The 19,679-nt window shown below is 36.7% G+C and overlaps 1 protein-coding gene and 1 non-coding gene across 2 annotated transcripts in view; one reads left to right on the top strand and one right to left on the bottom strand.

The window, feature by feature from the left end:
• POLQ (DNA polymerase theta) overlaps nucleotides 1-15,836 on the top strand; it is a 200,253-nt gene extending 184,417 nt beyond the window's left edge. The window contains exons 28-30 of the mRNA XM_058295752.2: nucleotides 7,038-7,191; nucleotides 14,226-14,341; nucleotides 14,824-15,836. Coding sequence (XP_058151735.1) covers nucleotides 7,038-7,191; nucleotides 14,226-14,341; nucleotides 14,824-14,937 — 384 coding nt within the window. The 3' untranslated portion in view covers nucleotides 14,938-15,836. The remainder of the gene's footprint in view (nucleotides 1-7,037; nucleotides 7,192-14,225; nucleotides 14,342-14,823) is intronic.
• LOC111761218 (U6 spliceosomal RNA) lies at nucleotides 439-545 on the bottom strand. Its single transcript, XR_002794642.1, has one exon. It is a non-coding gene; the product is annotated as a U6 spliceosomal RNA (small nuclear RNA).
• Nucleotides 15,837-19,679: the final 3,843 nt, after the last annotated feature.

Below are 19,679 nucleotides of genomic sequence, written 5' to 3' on the forward strand. Positions count from 1 at the left end.
ATGGTGATATTATAAATTGCACAATCAGGATGAAGAGACCTCCCAATCATGACAAGCATTCATGTGAGATCCCAAAACAGCTGTACATTAGTAAGAATCACAGAACAGAATAAGAGTCACACTCTAGAACTATGTTCAAAATTGAAATAGATTTCCTTTACAGAACAAAATCAAACCTGATAGGTATAAGCGGATCTGCCAATAATGTAACTGGCCTGCCAGAATAAAATTTAATAACCTATAAATGAAGAAGTGATCGTTTGGACACCTTACAATGTGTTATCCACAATGTCTGTTATTAATAAAAATTACCAGATATGAAGAAACAGGGAAATGTATCTCATATTTTTGTCAATAAATAGACCAAATGTGCCCATAGAAAAAGACCCTGAGGTGCCCTAGATAGGAGAATTAGGAGGCAAAGTCTTTTTTTTTTTTTTCAATATGGAATGCTTCAAGAATTTGTGTGTCATCCTTGCACAGGGGCCATGTTAATCTTCTCTGTAATGTTTCAATTTTAGTATATGTACTGCCAAAGTGAGCACAGGAGGCAAAGTCTTTAAAGCTGTTACTTAAATATGTCCGAGGATTTAAAAGAAAAAATGTGTCTGTAGTGAGTGAATGGATGGGGGAACCTCAGCAGAGAAATGAAAATTATAATAAAGGATCAAATGTTAATTCTAGATATGAAAAATACATTATCTGAATTGAAAAAAATCATTGGATGGGCTTAATAGTGATTGGAGATGGCAGAAGAAAAAGTCAATGAACCTGAAGATCGATCAGTAGATACTACATAACTTATAAAATGGACACAAGCCATTTAAAATCTGATTAGCTTTGTAAATATATTTAGGAAATTTATTTTTAAATAAAAAACCTTAACAAAAAGATATATTTCAAGCCCAGGCCATTTTCTTGGAAGACTCTTTCAAATATTTAAAGAAGAAATAATACCAATGTTATATGAAATCTTTTAGAGAATAGGGGATGGAACATTTTGCACTCATTTCTAAACTCATTAGGAGACCAGTATAACCCTTATATCAAAACTTGACATTGTGATTATAAGAAAAGAAAACTACAGTCTATTAGGCCTCATGAACACGAATGAAAATTCTTAAAATTTTTGAGCATCAAACCCAGCGACATATAAAAAAGGGTTATATAACATGACTAAATTAGGTTTATCCCAGGAATGCAAGATTGATTTAACATTTGAAAAATAGTATAGATTATCAGATTAACAGAATAAAGGCAAATGACTTTGCTGCATGGATCAAGATGATCATGTGTTTTTTCTCCCTTCAGTTTACTAATGTAGTATATCACAGTAATTGATTTTCTTATGTTGCATACCAGGAATAAATCCTATTTGGTCATAATGAATTTGATTTGCAAGTATCTTGTTGAGAGTTTTGCATCTATGTTCATTAGAGAGGTGGGTCTGTAATTTTCTTTTCTTGTAGTGTCTTTATCTGCCTTTTATATTAGGGTGATGATGGCGTCATAATATGTGGTAGGTAATTTTCACTTCAAATTTTTTTGTAAGTTTAAACAGTAGTGATATTAATTATTCTCTAAATGCTTGGTAGAAGCATTTGTGTGAATCCATCTGGTCCTGGACTTTTCTTTTTGGGGTGATTTTTGATGAGTGATTCAATCTCTTTAAATGTGACTGAGTTTTTTTGAGTTCTTTTAATTCTTGAAGAGTCAGTGTAAGTTGTTTGTGTGTTTGTAGGAATTTGTCCATTTCACCTAGGTTGTCTAGTTCGTTGGCACAAACATTTTCATAATGTCCTCTTCATGTCAGTTGTAACACCCCCCCTTTCGTTTCTGATTTTATTTATTTTTCATCTCTCTTTTTTTCTTTGTTAATGTAGCTAAGGTCTTGTCATTTTTATTGATTTCAAAGAACTATCTTTTGGTTTTGTTGTTATTCTCTATTGCTTTTTAAATTTTTCTCAATTTCATTTATTTCTTTTCTAATCTTTATTTTTTCTTTTCATCTGCTTGCTTTGGGATTGTTTGCTGTTCTTTTTCCAGTTTCTCCAGTTGTTCTGTTAGATCTTTGATTTTATTACCTCTTCTTTTTTAATATAGGCATTTAGGACTATAAATTTCCCTCTAGCACTGCCTTTCCTGTGTCCCATTAGTTTGCTTTTTTGTTTGTTTGTTTGTTTGTTTGTTTGTTTTAGTCACCCACACCCCTCTGAGATGGCTCCCTTGTCTGACTGCTCATTGTCTGTACATCTTCTTTAGGAGTCACTGGAACCAACCTGGGACTTCCCATGTGGGAGGTGAGTGCCCAACCTCTTGAGCAACTTCCACTCACTGATGGTTGTGTCATTTGCTGGTTATGGCATCTGTTCCTTTTGACATCTGCTCACTGTAGCATCCACTCTTTAAGAGGCACTGGGAATCCAACCCAGGACATCTCATATGGTAGACAGGCGCCCAATTGCTTGAGCCATCTGCTTACCCCATTAGTTTTCTTAAGTTGTTTTCTCATTTTCATTCATCTCAGTATATTTACTATTTTCTCTTACAGTTTCTTCTTTGACCCACTGACTGTTTAAGAATGTGTTGTTTAGCCGCCACACATTTGCAAATTTTACCTTTCCTCTCTATCATTGATTTCAGTTTCATTCCATTATGATCTGAGAAGTTGCTTTGTATAATTTGTCTTTATATTTATTGAGACCTGCCTTTTGTCCCAACATGTGATCTCTCCTGGAGAAAGATCCATGGGCACTTGAGAAGAATGGATAACATGCTGATTTGGGATGCAACATTCTATATATATGTATGTTAGGTCTAGCTTGTTTATCATATTGTTCAAGTTCTCTGTTTTCCTGTTTATCTTCTGTCTAGTTTTTCTACCTAATAATGTGAGTGGTGTGTTGAAGTCTCCAACTATTATTGTACAGACATTTATTTTTCCCTTCAGTTTTGCCAGAGTTTGCCTCATGTATTTGGGTTATAGATATTTATAACTTATTCTTTCTTCTATCATTTCGTGTCTTCTCTTGTATGCCTCTAATGTGTTTTTTATTTTATCTGTTATATCTTTCATTCCTATGAGCTCTGTTATTTTTAATCAGGTTTTCAAATTCTTCTTTGTGCTTGCCCAGTGTCTTTTTAATATCCTTTATCTCTTTAGCCATATTGTCTTTTAACTCATTGATTTTATTTAAGATATTTGTATTAACCTAATTGATTAGCTCTTTTAAATCCTGTGTCTCATCTGGGGCTTTGATATATTCCTTTGCTTGGGCCATTTATTCCATTTTCATAGTATGACTTGTAATTTTTTGCTGATGTCTAGGCATTTGATTATGACGGTGAGTTTCCTTTGATTCTCACTTTCTCTCTCATGTGAAGCGGTGTTACTGCTGTTTTTTGATTCTTCATTCAGCCTGTTCTAGGTCTTTAGGATTGTATCTGTTAGTTGCTCAAATCTGGGTCCCAGATCCAGTAATGGGTTGCAGATCCACTTCCAAGGACCTTGGGGAGCGAGGCTAAAAAAGTTGGAAAATGCCTCTCTTACTTATTTACTTTGTAATTTCCTCACCTGCACTTCTCTTGTTCATTTGAAGATGGCGCTCATTGACAGCCTTCTCAGTTCAAAGCCTGGTCAGAATATGTTTGCTGCTACACTGACCCCAATGATGTGGGAGAAGATCCTGCCTGGAAGCTATTCCGAGCCTTGCAATTCTCTCTCTTGAGGCTGTTCTAGGGAGGGTGATTGAGAGTCAGATCTCTTTAGTCCAGTGCCTGCCCCCAAGGCAAACAATGGTGTGAACCTACCCAGCCTGGAAGGGCTTGTGGGACACAGCAGACCAAATTTGTTGGAAGAAAAGTGAATCAGCTTGAGGCTGCATTCCTCTCTCTCCCATTTCCTAGGGAGGTAGATCCCTGGGGCCCCCTCTGTCTGTAGCCACAGGCCAGAGGTTGGAGAATTTTAATCTGTCCAGATTGTGGGTGGAAGGGTACCTGGGGTTGCAGCTGCAACTTCCACTGATGGTCTTTCTGCCAATATTGTTTTCCTGTGTCCCTCTTTCTTTTGGGTGGTGTCCAGCCTTCCTCAGGTATCCTAAACTCTAGAACATTTCCCCCCAGGCCATTTCTGCCTGTCCTCTAGGTGTTTTTCTGGGAGAGAAGTGAGTTCTATGTCTTTCTAATCTGCTATCTTCCTGGAAGTCCATGTAGTTTCTTATTTAAAGTTTTATGTTGGCGTTTATATATATTTTTTATATTTTTATATATATTTTATATATAACTTGGATTTTTTCCTTCTGTTTGAAGAATACCCTTTAATATTTTCTGTGTTTCCCCTCTGCTGCTGGTGAATTCTTACCAGTTTTGTTTGTATGAATATCTTTATTTCACCTTTGTTTCTCAAGGTTATTTTTCTCTAGAATTCTAGGTTTTTTCTGGTTATTTTCTAGATATTCTAGAAATAACTAGAACAAATTCTAGTGTTTTTTTTTCAACACATTGAAGATATTGTTTTATTGACCTCTGGTTTATGTTATTTCTCTTAAGAAGACAGCTATTTGTCTAATTCAGGGTTTAATACAATTTTTTTGGTAAAGGGCCAGTAGTAAATAATTTCTGCTTGTGGGCTGTAGGGTCCCTATCACAACGATTCAACTCTGCTGTTGTACTGCAAAAACAGTAATAAACAATATATATATGAGTGAGCATTGTTGTGTTCCAATAAAACTTTATTTACAGAAATAGGAGCAGGCTGGATTTGGCTGACCTGTGGTCTAATTTTTGCTCCTTTGAATGTAATCTGTCTTTTTTCTCTTGTTGCTTTCAATAGTTTGTTTCTTTTTGTCTAAGTGTTTCTGTGTTTTTAAAAATTAATATGCCACCGTGTGTGTGTGTGTTGCTTCTTCAAGATGTTAGGACCTTTTGATTCTCTGGCTTGATATTTTTGTTTAATTTGAAAAATTCATAGTTATTACTTCTTCAACTGTTTTGTCACATTCTCTACTCTTTCTGGGACTCCTATTATAAATTTGTTAAATTTTTTTATATCCCTTATATTTCATTTCCTTTTCTCTCAATTATCTGTATTTATATTTCTGCATGCTTTATTCTGATATTATCTTCCAACTACCTTCCAATTTACTGATTTGCTCACTAATTTGCTGTTAAACCCAACCTTCGAGATTTTAAGTTCTTTATTATTATTTTTCTCTTGTAACCTATTTTGTTCTTATTTTATAGTATTTGATTCTCTGCTGAAATATTCAATCTTGTCTTTTATTTCTTTGACTATATTAAACATGGTAATTTTTTTCCTTCTTTTTGTTTTCTTTTAAACATGGTTATTTTAGGATCTAATAAGTTTGATAGTAGTCTGTTGTCTGATAAGTCTCATACCTTTTATCCCTGTAGTCTGTTCTTGCAGTGTTTTTTTATTTGATTATATTGTCTCAACTCCTTATTCTGGTTATTTATTTATTTATTTTTGACTATCAAGCATTGTATATGAGAGATCGTGGAAATAATTTGAAGTCTATATGATGTTACTTTTTCTCAGAGAGGATTTACATTTGCTTCTGGCAAGAGACTAGAATGATCAGCAGTAGATGACCACTTTGATTCATTTTCAAGGATAGGAATGATTTGAAGCCAAGTGTTCACCCTTTTTTTCCTAGCGTATTGGTTTTGGGTTTGCAACCTTACTTGTCTATAAACCTCTAATGTCAGGAATACCTCCCTTAATTCCTTGGTTTCCTTTCTTTCCTAGATCTCCTAGAGAGCTAGGTCCTTTAATTCTCTTTTAGCCATTTGATTTACTCAAAGAAGGATTTATATATTATTTCCAGCTATTATCAGAGGGAGGGTTTATCCTAATTGCCTAATTTTCTATTACCATAAGCCCGTATGATCTTTTTGTAGGTGAAAAAGCCCTGGTCACCAAGGGACTGAGCTGCTAAAATTTGGAAGAGAATCAGGGAAATAGAATATCATAAGAGCAAAGTACATATTAGACATATTTTTGCTTACTTATGTCACAGTAAAATGAGCCCCCATATTTCAGTGTTGTACAAAGAACCTTTTTTCTCACTCACATTGCAGTTTGGCTCTGGGTTGACAGTGGTTCTGTTCCATATTTCCTTTATTCTAGAATTCAGAATGAAGGAAAAGCACCTGTTGGGGATATGCCTTTTTTTGTGTGGCAATGTTAGATGTATTTTATGTCAGTTTTACTCAAATTTCATTGGCCAAAGTGAGTCAAGGCCATCCTTTTACAGGGAGCAACATTTCAAATCATACACCAATGAGTGGGGCTGTATAATCTTACAGAGAGAGACAGCAAGTAATAGGAACAATAATACAATCTGCTACATGAAGGAATAGAGTTTTGAGAAGAGGGGTCAGTCTTTAAACAGTAATACCTATACTCAGTTTTGAATGGAATCATTAGCGTTTGACAAAACAACAGTTAGTGGAAGGGTATTTAATATATTAGAAGTTGGGTGTAGACCAGGTGACAGAGAACTCTAGAATATCCCTCAAATTACATTGAATCCTCCCTTGAGTAGATCCTTTCTATTTTCTGAGGCGTATGCTTGGAACATTCCAGCCCACATCACAAAGAATGATGCTCATATCTATTTAGCATTAAAAGGAGTTGTATTTTGAAGAATAAAATAGAATGAACTTTAGAACAGCTATAATAATTATGATATGTATTTATATAATAATTTTGCAGTTAAATACATTGTAAGTACAGCTATGGATTTTGGTTCCTAAATGAGTGTTGAAGATTTATAAATGGAGAAGCAATTTGACTTCCTTAAATTTAGCCTGTCCTTATGTGGATAAGCCCAAACCTAGAGCCCCAAATCATTTTCTTGTTATTCTTAGGCTGAACCCTAATTGTTGAGGTCCTGGGGCACATCTCAGTCCAGATTTCTAGTCTAGCTGCAGATGCAGTCACTGCTTTGTGGATATTTAGAGCAAGTATGAAACCACTTTGGCATCCCTGATTGAGCACTTACTATTTTTCATAGGCTGAGCGTCAAGCTATCAATACAACTGTCCAAGGATCTGCAGCTGATATTGTCAAGATTGCTACAGTTAACATTCAGAAGCAACTAGAGACCTTCCGTTCAACCTTCAAATCCCATGGTCATCGGGAGGGAATGCTGCAGTGTGACACAACAGGTTTGTTCATAGATGAGACCTCTTCTATAAATGTGATGAAAATAAGTATATCAGAAAAAGGGAAAGGGGTGCATTATATTTTATCTATCACATCAGTTCTCAAATTTTGCTATTATGGTATCTATACTCTTAAAAATTGTTAAGAATCCTACAGAGCTTTTGTTTATGTGGGTTGTATCTATTAATTACCATATTAGAAATAAAAACAGTATTTAAATATATTTAAAGTAATAATTATATCATTCTATAACATAAATAGCATATTTTAATGAAAATAACTACTTTTTTTTAAAGCAGGTACCTGGTTTCCTCATACATGAGAAGTAGGCACTCAACCACTGAGCTATACCCACTCTCTAATATATATATATTTTGAAACAAAAGAATAGTTGATGAGTGGCATTGTTTCACATTTTTGCAAATTTCTTTGCTGCCAAGTTTAAGAGATGAGCCCTCCTATCTTCTTCTGCATTCAATCTGTTGCAATATCAAACATTCTATAATCTCTAGGAAAAAAACCCATATAGTCTTAGGTGTTAACTGTCCCTTTTCGCTAGGGACTGAGAGTTTTCCCACTATGTGGGCCTTCCAGTGCTAAAACTGGGACAGTTGGTAACCCTGTTGTACTCTCATGAGAGAATGAGAGTGAAAAAGGCAAATAACTTCTTAGCATTTTTAGCATAGGTTTGACCTTGCCGATAAGTTGCAGAGGTCTCAGGGACCCTCTGTAGTCTTAGACCACACTTTAAGAACCACTGCTCTAACATGCTGAAATTTCTGTTAATGACCCTCAGAGTTCTCTGAAGTCTGGGAGTCTCTGAAATGACCTCTTTATCATATGCATTCTTTTTTTAATTTGCCACCTTTTTTCTTTTTTTTTTCCCCATCAAATTTTCCCTAAGTTGTTTTCTTTATTGCTTGGATAAATTATTTCTTGCCCTACAAGTATATAGAACTTTCCCTTCCGTGCCCATCACATGCTCAAGTGCATCACATGCACTTCCTCTACCATTTCATTGTCACTGAGATTGTTGTCTACCCATGACTACAGCTGTGTTTTAAATTTTCCTGAGAAGAAGTTGAGAAGGCTTGGAGCACATGAACTGCAGGAGATGGTGAAGAAAAGACAGAGATCAGCTGTTGGAGATGAGATTTGATATTTCCCTAAGACAATATACAAATGTTACAGAGAATAATACAGCCAGTTACATAGATATGAAGATGTTCACTCATATAGAAACATATAGATATAAAAGTCTATTTGCTCATTAAATGAGGATTGTTAATTTTATTGTTTCCTATTCTGAAAAAAATATTTGAGGCTGCGCCTTCATCCTTTTGTGTGTGTGTGGTATGTGTATTTATGTGTATGTGAACATGTTTACACACATATATATTTGTTATATATTTATATCGGTATACCTGGGAAATATTGCAGGCTTTTTTCCAGACCACCACAATAAAGCAAGTCATATGAATTTCATGGTTTCCCAGTGCATATAAAAGTTAGATTTACACTATACTGTAGTCTGTTAAATGTGCAGCAGTATTATGTCTAATAAAACAATGTACATACTTACTTAAAAATGCTTTATTGCTAAAAACTGCTAACCATCATCTGAGACTTCAGGTAGCTATAATCTTTTTGCTGGTGAAGGGTCTTGTCTTGATGGTGATAGTTGTGGTTGCTGAAGGATGGGGTGGCAATTTCTTAAAATAAGACAAACAAAGAATTTGACTCTTCCTTTCATGAAAGATTTTTCTGTAGCATTTTACCCATAGTAGAACTTCTTTCAAAATTGGAGTCAATCCTCTTAAACCCTGACCTTGTTTTATCAACTAAGTTTATATAATATTTTAAACTCTTTGTTGTCATTTCAACAATGTTCACAGACTCTTCACCAGGAGTAGATGCCATCTCAAGAAACCATTTTCTTCGCTCCTTCATAAGAAGCAACTCCTCATCCATTCAAGTTTTATCATGAGATTGCAGCAACTCAGGCTCCACTTCTAATTCTAGTTCTCTCACCATTTCTACCATACCTGCCATTTCAAGACTTCCTGCACTGAAGTCTTGAACTCTTCAAATTCATCTATGAAAGTTGGAATTACCTTCTTCCAAAGTCCTGTTTATGTTGATATTTTTACCTCCTCCCATAAATCATAAATATTCTTAATGGCTTCTAGAGTGGTGACTCCTTTCTAGGAGGTTTTCAATTCACTTTGCCCATATCCATCAGAGGAATCACTATCTATGGCAGTTATAGCCTTACATAATGTTTTTATTTATTTATTTATTTTATTTTATTTATTCCCCCCTCCCCTTGCTGCCTGTGCTCACTGTCTGCTTTCTGTGTCCATGCACTGCGTGTTCTTCTGTGTCTGCTGGTCTTCTCATTTCTGTCTTTTCTCTAGGGGGCACCAGGAACCGATTCTGGGACCTCTGGTGCGGGAGAGAGGCACCCAATTGCTTAAGCCACCTCAGCTCCCTGGTCTGCTGTGTCTCTCACTGTCTCTCCTCTGTGTCTCCCTTTGTTGTGTCTTCTTGTTGTGCCAGCTCTCTGTGGTGTGGGCTATCAGCTCTTCGTGGCACAGGCCACGAGCTTGCCTTCACCAGGAGGCCCCAGGAATTGAACCTGGGGCTTGAGCCACATCTGCTTCCCTGTATTTCTTAATAAGACTGGAAATTTGAAATGACTCCTTGATCCATGGGCTGCAGAATGGATGTTGTGTTAGCAGTCATGAAAACGACATTAATCTCATAGCTCTCTATCAGAGCTCTTGGTTGACCAGGTGCATTGTCAATTGTACAGTAATAATTTGAAAGGAATCTTTTTTTCCTGAGCAGTAGGTCTCAACAGTGGCCTTAAAATATATAGTAAACCATGTTGTAAACAGATATGCTGTCATCTAAGCTTTGTTGTTCCATTTATAGAGCACAGACAGGGTAGATTTAGCATAATTTTTAAGGGCCTTAGGGTTTTTAGAAGGGTAAATGAGCTTTGGTTTCAACTTAAAAGTCACCAGCTGACAGATTCCCAGTGCTGCTGATAAGGATAGAGTGGTAACAGAAGGACACACAGCGAATGGACACAGAGAGCAGAAAACTTGGGGGGGGGGGGGGCGGGTGGAGGGGAGGTGAGGGGAGGGGAGAGAAATAAATAAAATAAATAAGTAAATCTTAAAAAAATGAAAGTCACCAGTTGCATTAGCCCCTAAAAAGAGAGTCATCCTGTCCTTTGAAGCCCAGTATTGACTTCTCCTCTGTTGCTAGAGAAGTTCTAAATGGCATCTTCTCCCCATAGAAGACTGCTTCATTTACATTGAAAATCTATTGTTTTAGCCACCTTCACAGTGATCTTAGCTAGACCTTCTGGATAATTTGCTGTATCTTCTACATCGACACTTTCTGCTTCACCTTGCTTGTTTATGTTATAGAGACAGTTTCTATCCTTAAATCTCATGAGCCAGCCTCTGCTTGCTTGAAACCTTTCTTCTGCAGTTTCCTCACCTCTCTAGACCTTCATAAAATTGAATTAGGGCCTTTGTCTTGAAGGGATGTTGTGCCTGGTTTGTTCTATTCAGACCACTAAAACTGTCTCCATATCAGCAATAAGGCTGTTTTGCTTTCTTATCATTAATGTGCTCACTGGAGTAGCACTTGTAATTTCCTTCAAGAACTTTTCCTTTGCACTCACACCCTGGCTAACTGTTTGGCACAAGAGGCCTAGCTTTTGACCTATCTTGGCCTTTGACATGCATTCCTTCCTCATGAACCCTCATCATTTCTAGCTTTTGATTTTAATTGAGAACATTTTACAGGCCATTGTAGGGTTATTAGTTAGCCTAATTTCAATATTGTATCTCAGGGAATAGAAAAGCAGGGGAATGGCCAATCCATGAAACAGAATACATACAACATTTATGGATTAATTTTGCTGTCTTATATGGGCACAGTTTGTTGTGCCCCAAATAATTACAATAGTAACATCAAAGATCACTGCTTACAGATCACCATGACAGATATAATAATAATGATGAAAAGATTTGAAATATTGTGAGAATTACCAAAATTGACATGAAGTGAGCACATGCTGTTGGAAAATGGTGCCAATATACTTGCTTGATGCAGGGTTACCACAAACCTTCCATTTGTAAAATATACAATATCTGCAAAGTGCAATAAAGGAAAGCACAATAAAATGAGGTATGCCTGTGTTTACAGTGAGAATGTATGATCAAACTTATTTGCAGAATAACAATGTGCTGTGTACTTTGGGGTATTTAGAAATAAAAGCTATCACCTATGTTTAAATTTCAAATCTAAGGAAAGGAAGGGAAATTATGATACCTGAAAATATTTACAAAGCTCTTCAACGGTATATTTTGATGCAGTGTCAAACAAGGCTGTAGATATTAACACCCTTAAGAGCGAGTTGAAGGTAATGTAGATATGTCGTTGAGGATGAGTTCATGATGTTATGCCAGGTTAAAGGTAGCACTAAGTCAACGGGATCAAAAGCAGGTGAGTCTGAGAAAGTAGGACTGTGGCATTCTAGACCAGAAGGCATGTGCTCAAGGGAAGGCAAAAGGGCAGATGACAAGAAAGCCAGAGCATCCAGAATATGATATGAGATAAGTGGGATCAGATTTCAGCCAAAGTAGCTGTATTAGGGTTCTCTAGGGAAACAGAATCAATAAGAGACATCAGTCAACAGTATGTGATTTTGTAAGAGTCTCTCACATGACCGTGGGGATGCACAAGTCCAGATTCTACAGGCAGGCTGCAACCAGGGGCTCTGATGAAAGTCCAGTGAGGGTTCTTGATGAGTTCTGAGAGACGTTGGCTGTCCAAAGAGGAGCTGGGAAATTCTCACTCAATGCTGGAATCACTTCCCCTTTTAAGGAATTCAACTGATTGGTTAAAGCATCACTCATTGCTGATGGCTATCTCCCTGCTTGATGTAATTGTAATCAGCTATCTGATTTACCCCTGCAGTAAGATCAATGGTGACTGAAGCCCATAATTGCCCTTGTATTACAGTTAGCCCAGTGCTTGCTTGACTAAACAACTGGGCACAATTACCTGGCCAAGTTCACACATTAGCCTAACCATCACAGTAGCAAACATATATAGTCTTCGCAGCTTGACACAGCCTCAGTTATCTTTATTCTCTTATCCTGTGGGAACCACCTCTAAGCAAACTTGGGCTACAGGCAGTGACATTACAAGAATTCTCTGTAAGGGAGGCATCAGGTATTGAGGGAGATGTTGCTTTTGCTGTACCTGAAGGATAAGGAGGAAGTCTGGATAGCAGAAAAGAAGGACTGCTGTGATGTATGGTGTAGCAGTTTGATATTGTTTATGAATTCCAAAAATAGATATTGGATTATGTTTGTAAACTGGTCAGTTCCTCTGGGCATATTAGATTATACTGGATTTAGAGGTTTCACTTTTACTTGATTATATAATGATTAAGGCTTTTATTGGACCATATCAGTAGGATATTGAGGCCCCACCCCCTTGGTGGGTGGGGACTCAGAGAAACCACACTGCAGAGAAGGGGGTTTAGAGTTTTGATCCTGGAGCCTGGGGAGGAAGCACACAGAGAAGCAGATACGTGAGAATGCTCCATTAGACTTGGAAGAGATCCCTGGAAGAGAGACAAGCCATTTGCCTGACAGTTTACACTGGTTTTGTGGAGAAAGCAGAGCAGATGAGCCCGGAGAGAAATGAACCCCAGGAGAAAGACAAGACTTGACTCAGCCTGCAGCTGATATTGGAAGAAGCTGGGACATGGAGCCTTGGGAGGTGGAGGAAGAATGAACCCTTACAGACATCGCTTGCCATCTTGCATCAACACATGGCAACAGACTCTGGGTGAGAAATTACCTCTTATGGTACCTTGAGTTGGACTCTTTAGTGCCTTGTGACTGTAAGCTTCTACCCCAAATAAATATCCTTTATGCAAACCAACTGATTTCTGGTATTTTGCATCTGCACCCCTTTGGCTGACTAATACATATGGGAAAACACATAAAGTCAGTTACTGGAAAGGTAATCTTGTTGAACCTTATCTTAGGGAAAAGAGGGGCATAAAACTATATGTACCACTATGCTCAGCTAGTTAAGAAATGCTAACTAACTCCAGTACAGTGGTTCTTAGCCATTTTTGGAGTCACAGGTTCTTTTGAAACTCTACTGAAAGGTATGAACCATCTCCAGAGAAAAATGTACAGATATACACTTACATTATATTTCACACACTGTGAATCAGGGTATTCCTCACTCACATGTGAACCCTAAATTTAGAATGGCCTGTCTAGAGTGTTTGGGGAATCACCAGTTCTACTTTAGTGACATTTCAGGCCATAAAAAGACATCAGGAAGTGTCCTTGTGAATTATTGCCAACAACAATGCCAGTACACTTTTCTGAAATAAGAATCAGACTGTATTATCTTGTTGCTATCATTCAGAGACAGAGGTGGAGGTGGGTGGCTGCATAGAAAGAAGACAATGGTTGTTCATAAGAAATACATTAGGTTGGTTTAGAGCAGTGGTTTGTTTTTATTTTAAACAAATCAATTTTATGTATACATGTTAATAAAGCATACAATTCATCCAAAGTGTACCATCAGTGTTATTTGATATAATCACATAGTTGTACATTCATTACTTCAATCATTATTGGAGCATTTTCATCATTTCAGTAATAATAAAACAGACAAAAATATCAAGAAAATTTTTCACCTCTCATTCACTCTATGCTTCCCCTGGAGCAGAGTTTTTCACACTCTTATTCACTGACTTCTTTGTCAGACTCTTTTCTGAGAGGAATTGAATGGAGACTGAGTTTACCTGAGGGTGGACTGGGTAGCGGATAGCAAGTAGTTATTTTCCAGATAATTCTACAAGGCTTATGTGTTTTAATCTTTTTATTAAAGTTACCCAGAGTTTTTCAAAATCTGTAAAAACTTCTCTAATGGCACAATGACATGCTGATCAGTTTTGCTGGTTTTTTTAATGGGGTAGGAGTGTTATCAAAGAGAAGACTTCAAGGGATGTTTTGCCCAATCAGAGGAGGCTTCTTCATCCTTCAACTCCATGATGAACTCTTTTATGAAGTAGCAGAAGAAGATGTTGTTCAGGTATTTTTGTAGAGTTTGTGTCCCTTCCATAGGTAGCTAAGGCACTAACAGGCAAATCACTTTTTTTCCTATGCAAGTGGCTTCTGGAACCCTACTGTAGCCTCAGGATGGCTCTATGGATGTTGATTTGTACAGATGGCGAAGGAGCTAAGAATGCTTGGTTCCATTCTTATTCTTAAAGTAAAGAAATTCCTGATGCAGGCATTTTTTTTTTTTTAAGTCTGGTAGAAGTTAGATGAGAATTTGGAATCTTTCCCTGAGGTTTCAAAGCTCCAAGCATTCTAGCAAAAGCTGCCATAATTTCCTATCAGTAAAGATGTCTCACTTTTTTAAAATTTAGCATTTTAAGCATCATTAGATAAAAAAGTTCCAGTCTGGCATATTATGTTCTCAGTGGGTAGAAACATTCTTCTTCGATTGGGCAGAGAGTGTTCGTTAACCATTTTTTGTTTTGTTTTGTTTTTGTTTTTGTTTTTTTGTAGGTAGCTCAGATTGTCAAGAATGAAATGGAAAATGCCATAAAACTGTCTGTGAAACTGAGAGTGAAGGTGAAAATAGGTGCCAGCTGGGGAGAGCTGAAGGATTTTGATGTGTAATGGTGTAGTTAACGTCTCCTAGAGAAGCTTGGTGTAGATATCATCACATGGAAAGAACAGAGATTACTTTTTAACCCTCAAGACTTGATGACTTAGTATATTAATTTTACACTGAAAGTTTCAAAATGTATATCAGGGTTTATTCTGTGTAACATAAGAAAACTTTGTTGTATGGCAAAATACCAAGTTTAACAATTATAATCACAGTGCCTGTGTAATTGCTTTATATGATTTTCTATAGCTTTAAACAGGTTTAGAACTCATGCTTGAAATATACACTTAGCACTTTGGTTCTTCATCTGTCTGGGTTGAGCAGGAAGGAAATGGAGCTCCTGCCTCAGAGGCATTTCATCGCTGTCTCTTGTCTCATCACCAGGATTCAGACAACTGTGGTATAGATCCCAAAAGAAGCTGTAGGCCATGTAAGGATTCAGTTTCACATAAACCACCAAGAGTTAGGTATTGTATGTGATTTTTCTCTAGTATCAATTTAGAATTACATAAGTAGTTGTGTTAAACAGTAAATTATGAATTCTATATAAAGTTGTAAAACTTAGTATAGATGGAGTCTAGGAAGAATTTTCATGAAATGCTGTGTTTTCTTTTTCTATTTCCCTTTCCAATTAATATAATGAATGTTTTTGGAATACTTGTGCATTATCAAATAACCTATACCTCTTTGAGAAGTATCCTGTTTTTTTAAGATCATATTTTTTTATTGCAGTTTAATATGATATTGCCAGAGAAGTAGAATACCCTCTTATCAGATCCTTGTGCCTCTTTCTATGTTTGTGGCATGATGTAAATACTCATGCCAAGAAAATTATACTTTGTAATCCCTGTCAGAAGTGTAGAACAGACTTTTGTGCTGTTGAAATAAAATAATTTATGAGCAACTACATCAGCAGTTCAGTTTTTTCCTTTTAATTGTGTTTGTTCTAAGACAGGTTCTTAACCTTTTTTGGTCCACAGACCCACAGACCCCTTCTCAGAATGTAGCAGCAGATAGTTTTATGACACTTAACACTGGCATGTCTTTAAATTAAATTATAGGATTATTCAAAATTATGTTTTACAACTTTCCCATAATTTCAATACCTGATAACCTAACATGGCTGATCATCTGTTCAAATGATCATTTTTGGCAAACATTGAGAAATTCTAGTTTTCCCATGGTGTCATAAAACCGTCTCTGCCATCCTTACCAGCCTTTTTGCAGGGAGTTATCCACTGCACTTAGAACATGCTACATCAAAATAAAAATCATACTAAGTACACTATATTGTGTATTATTTAATGAATATATCACACCTACACAATAATATTTTTTTTGAATTTTCAATTCAAGCTCATGATTCCCTGACCCCTGGCTGAGAACCTTTAGTCTAAGAGAATCAGAAACTTCTGACTTCTGTCCCCCTTTTACATACTCTATAGCTTACTCAATAGTGTTGGAGCACATAGGAAGTGCTTATTATATTCTTAGTTATCAGAAGAGCTTTTTTTTTTTTTTTTGAGGCTGGACAAGGGAATGAACCTAGGACCTTATACATGGGAAGCAGGCGCTCAACCACTGAGCTACATTCATTCCCCAATAAGAGATGGTTTTTTCATTTGTTTGTTTTTTGGAGGTACTGGGGATTGAACCCAGGACCTCATATATGGGAAGCAGGTGCTCAACCACTTGAGCTATATCCTCTCTCCCAGAAGAATTCTTTTATATTTGTGAATCAGGATAAAGGAAAAACGCTTGCTCCTTTATAAATAAAATGTAATATACTATCAGTAGTTGGGTAATAATATAGGAGAGATTCAATACTTGGCTTTTTGTTTTGCTTTTGGTAGGAAGATAGCAGAGGTAAGAGGGAAATTATATCAGTATTTCTTGAGTTTTTTCATATTCACCTATACCATCCTTCTCAGTGAGAAACACTGTAGTGCTGTCAGTATAGCTGTCAGTATTCTAGTGAACTTAAGATCCAGCACAAAAGAAAGGTCAATTTATTTACCTGAATGTTTTCCAAATCTCAGGGCAAACATGTAGATCACTTCTACCTCATTTTCTGTAGATGTGTCCCTGCATGTATAGGACCATGCGTTTTCTCATGCTTTTTGACCTATCAACTAAACTTAAAACAGGCGGTGCTCCCTTTACATGATTCATATATGCACAAATTCCAGTTACCACATTTAATTAAATAGCATTAGTCTCCCAATAACACAATTCAAATCTCAGTTACTGTGCTATATGAACTGTAAGTACTTGCATAAAATACAAACTTAGCTATTAGCTTGTCAGTCCTTAAATCACTGTAAATAACAGATGTTTATTGTGGTAAACAGAAAAATGGCTCCCAAAATGGCTATATCCTAATCCCTGAAACATGTACATATGTTACGTGGGCAAGAATGACTGCAGATATTAATAATCTAGAGATCTTGAAATGGATTATCCTGGGTTATCTGTGTGGTTCCAGTATTACAAGGATCCTTATAAAAGGGTGTTATAAGGGTCAGAGTCAGAAAACAAGATGTGATGATAGTAGCAGAGAGAGAGATTTGAAGATGTTATACTGCTGGCTTTGAAGATGGAGGAAGGAGTCCCAAGGCAAGGAATGCAGGCGGCCTCTAGAAGCTGGAAAAGGCAAGGAAACAGTTTATCCCCTTAGAGCCTCCAGAAGGAAGTAGCCCTGTCAACATCTTGATTTCAGCCCAGGAAAACCATTTTGGACTTCTGACTTCCAGAACTGTATGTTACTTTTTCTTGTAAGCCAACAAATTTGTGTTAATTTGTTCTAGCAGCAATAGGAAACTAATTAATACATCATGATAAGTCACAATTATGTCACTTTCTTCAAAGCTGTTGGTGACTTTGTATCTTTTATTTAGTTCATGCACAGACAGCAAAATGTGTAGTTGTGCTGCCTCTTGTCTTCCAGTGATAAACCCATATGACATTTTACAAAAATTGGTAGTCAAGAGAGGGAATTGACTAATAAAGATGAAAGTGCACCAGAAAATGAGTAGTGACAACACTGGAAGTGAAATTCAAGTTGAATGTAGATGAAATTATAGAAGAAATGGGTATTGTGGGAAGCTGACACTGCTGTTGTTTGAGATACTGTAGATATGTAGATTGCAAAACTGAGTGAAGGCAATATTATCAACATAAATGAGGAAAATGGTTGTGATGAAAAGGATGAAGATGTCCCAGAGAAGTGATGCTAGTAAAAAACTTCACATTTAAAAGAACTCAGAGAAAATGCTGGAAGCTGATAGAGATTTAGAAAGGAGTATGACAACAATTCGCCAAGACATTCACTCTGTGTCATGTTATACAAGAAGGTAAGCACTGTTTAAACTACTCTTGATAATTTTTTTTTTTAAGATTTATTTTATTTATCTCTCCCCACCCTCTTGTTTGCACTTGCTATGTCTGTTCATCTTCTTTTGTTTCTTTAGGAGGCACTGGAAACCAAACCCGGGACCTCCGAAGTGGGAGGGAGATGACTAATGGCTTAAGCCACCTCTGTTCCCTGCTTTGTTGTCTCATTATGTTTTTCCTTTTGTGTCCCTTGTAGCATCTTGTAGCATCAGCTCACCACACCTGCCTGTGGCACCAGCTTGCTGTCCTGCTAGTCTTATTTAGGAGGCCCTGGGAGTCTCTGCTCCTTCTCTGTTTTGTCTCTCATTATGTTTTTCTTCCTGTGTCTTTTGTTGTGTCATCTTCTTGTGTCAGCTTACCACACCCTGCCCATCACACCAGCTCATTGTCTTCTTTAGGAGGCACTGGGAACAGAACCACAGACCTCCCATGTGACAGGCGGGAGCGCAATCACTTGAGCCACAAATGCTTCCCAATAAGTTTTTATGAAGAAATAAGGCAAATTAATTCTCAATTTTTCTAATGTCTTTAAATGATAGCATACTAAATAAATATTAGTTTACTATTTTTTCATTTTTCTATACTTTTATAACCAGCAGTAAGAGAGTTACCAATATTTTGATAAACATTTTTAAAGGTCATAGGACATTTTTGCTTTGCATGGTTTCATCTTGCATAGTTATTTTTACAGTCCCACTGTGCAAAGCAAGGACTGCCTGTATTGTTAGCTGGTATCTATGGTACCAAAAAGATTCCCGTGTCTGTCTCAACAATTTTCAGAAGATAAATAACAAGGAAAGTTTCCAGTGCCAAAAAGGGGCAAGGGTCCAGATGAAAGGGCCCATGGATAGTTAACAGCATGACTAAGAAAGATTCATCCCTAGAATCTCTGGTGAAGTTAAATTTAAGAACATTAGGAATAAGTTAAAAAAAAAAAACAACCTAGAGACAATAAAACAGATCACCAAAAAAGAAACGAGAAATAATTTAAAATCAAGAAAACAGTTCATGGGAAAATAAATTTTAAAACTATTGCTGAATTGTGGTGGCAAAATCTATAGATATTTCCTGACATACATGGAATAAAGATGAACAAAGCTTGACTGAAAAAAGAATGAATTCAATTCTTAGATCATATCAACAGGGGAGGTGACAATGAAGTAAAAACATGCTAAGGTCATTGTCGTGGAGATTACATAAATACAATGGAGATAGAGTTGGACTGGAAAAGCTCTATTTTTATTTCTAGGGATGGCTGGGTGTCTGTTTTTTACTTTTGCCAAGATAAAAACTGTGGGATTTATGATATGTTGTTTAAGGTCTGAAACTCTCTTGAAGGGGGTCATTTTCTTTACTA

Source organism: Dasypus novemcinctus, chromosome 4 (genome assembly GCF_030445035.2).
Source record: "Dasypus novemcinctus isolate mDasNov1 chromosome 4, mDasNov1.1.hap2, whole genome shotgun sequence".
In the NCBI taxonomy this organism is placed as follows: domain Eukaryota; kingdom Metazoa; phylum Chordata; class Mammalia; order Cingulata; family Dasypodidae; genus Dasypus; species Dasypus novemcinctus.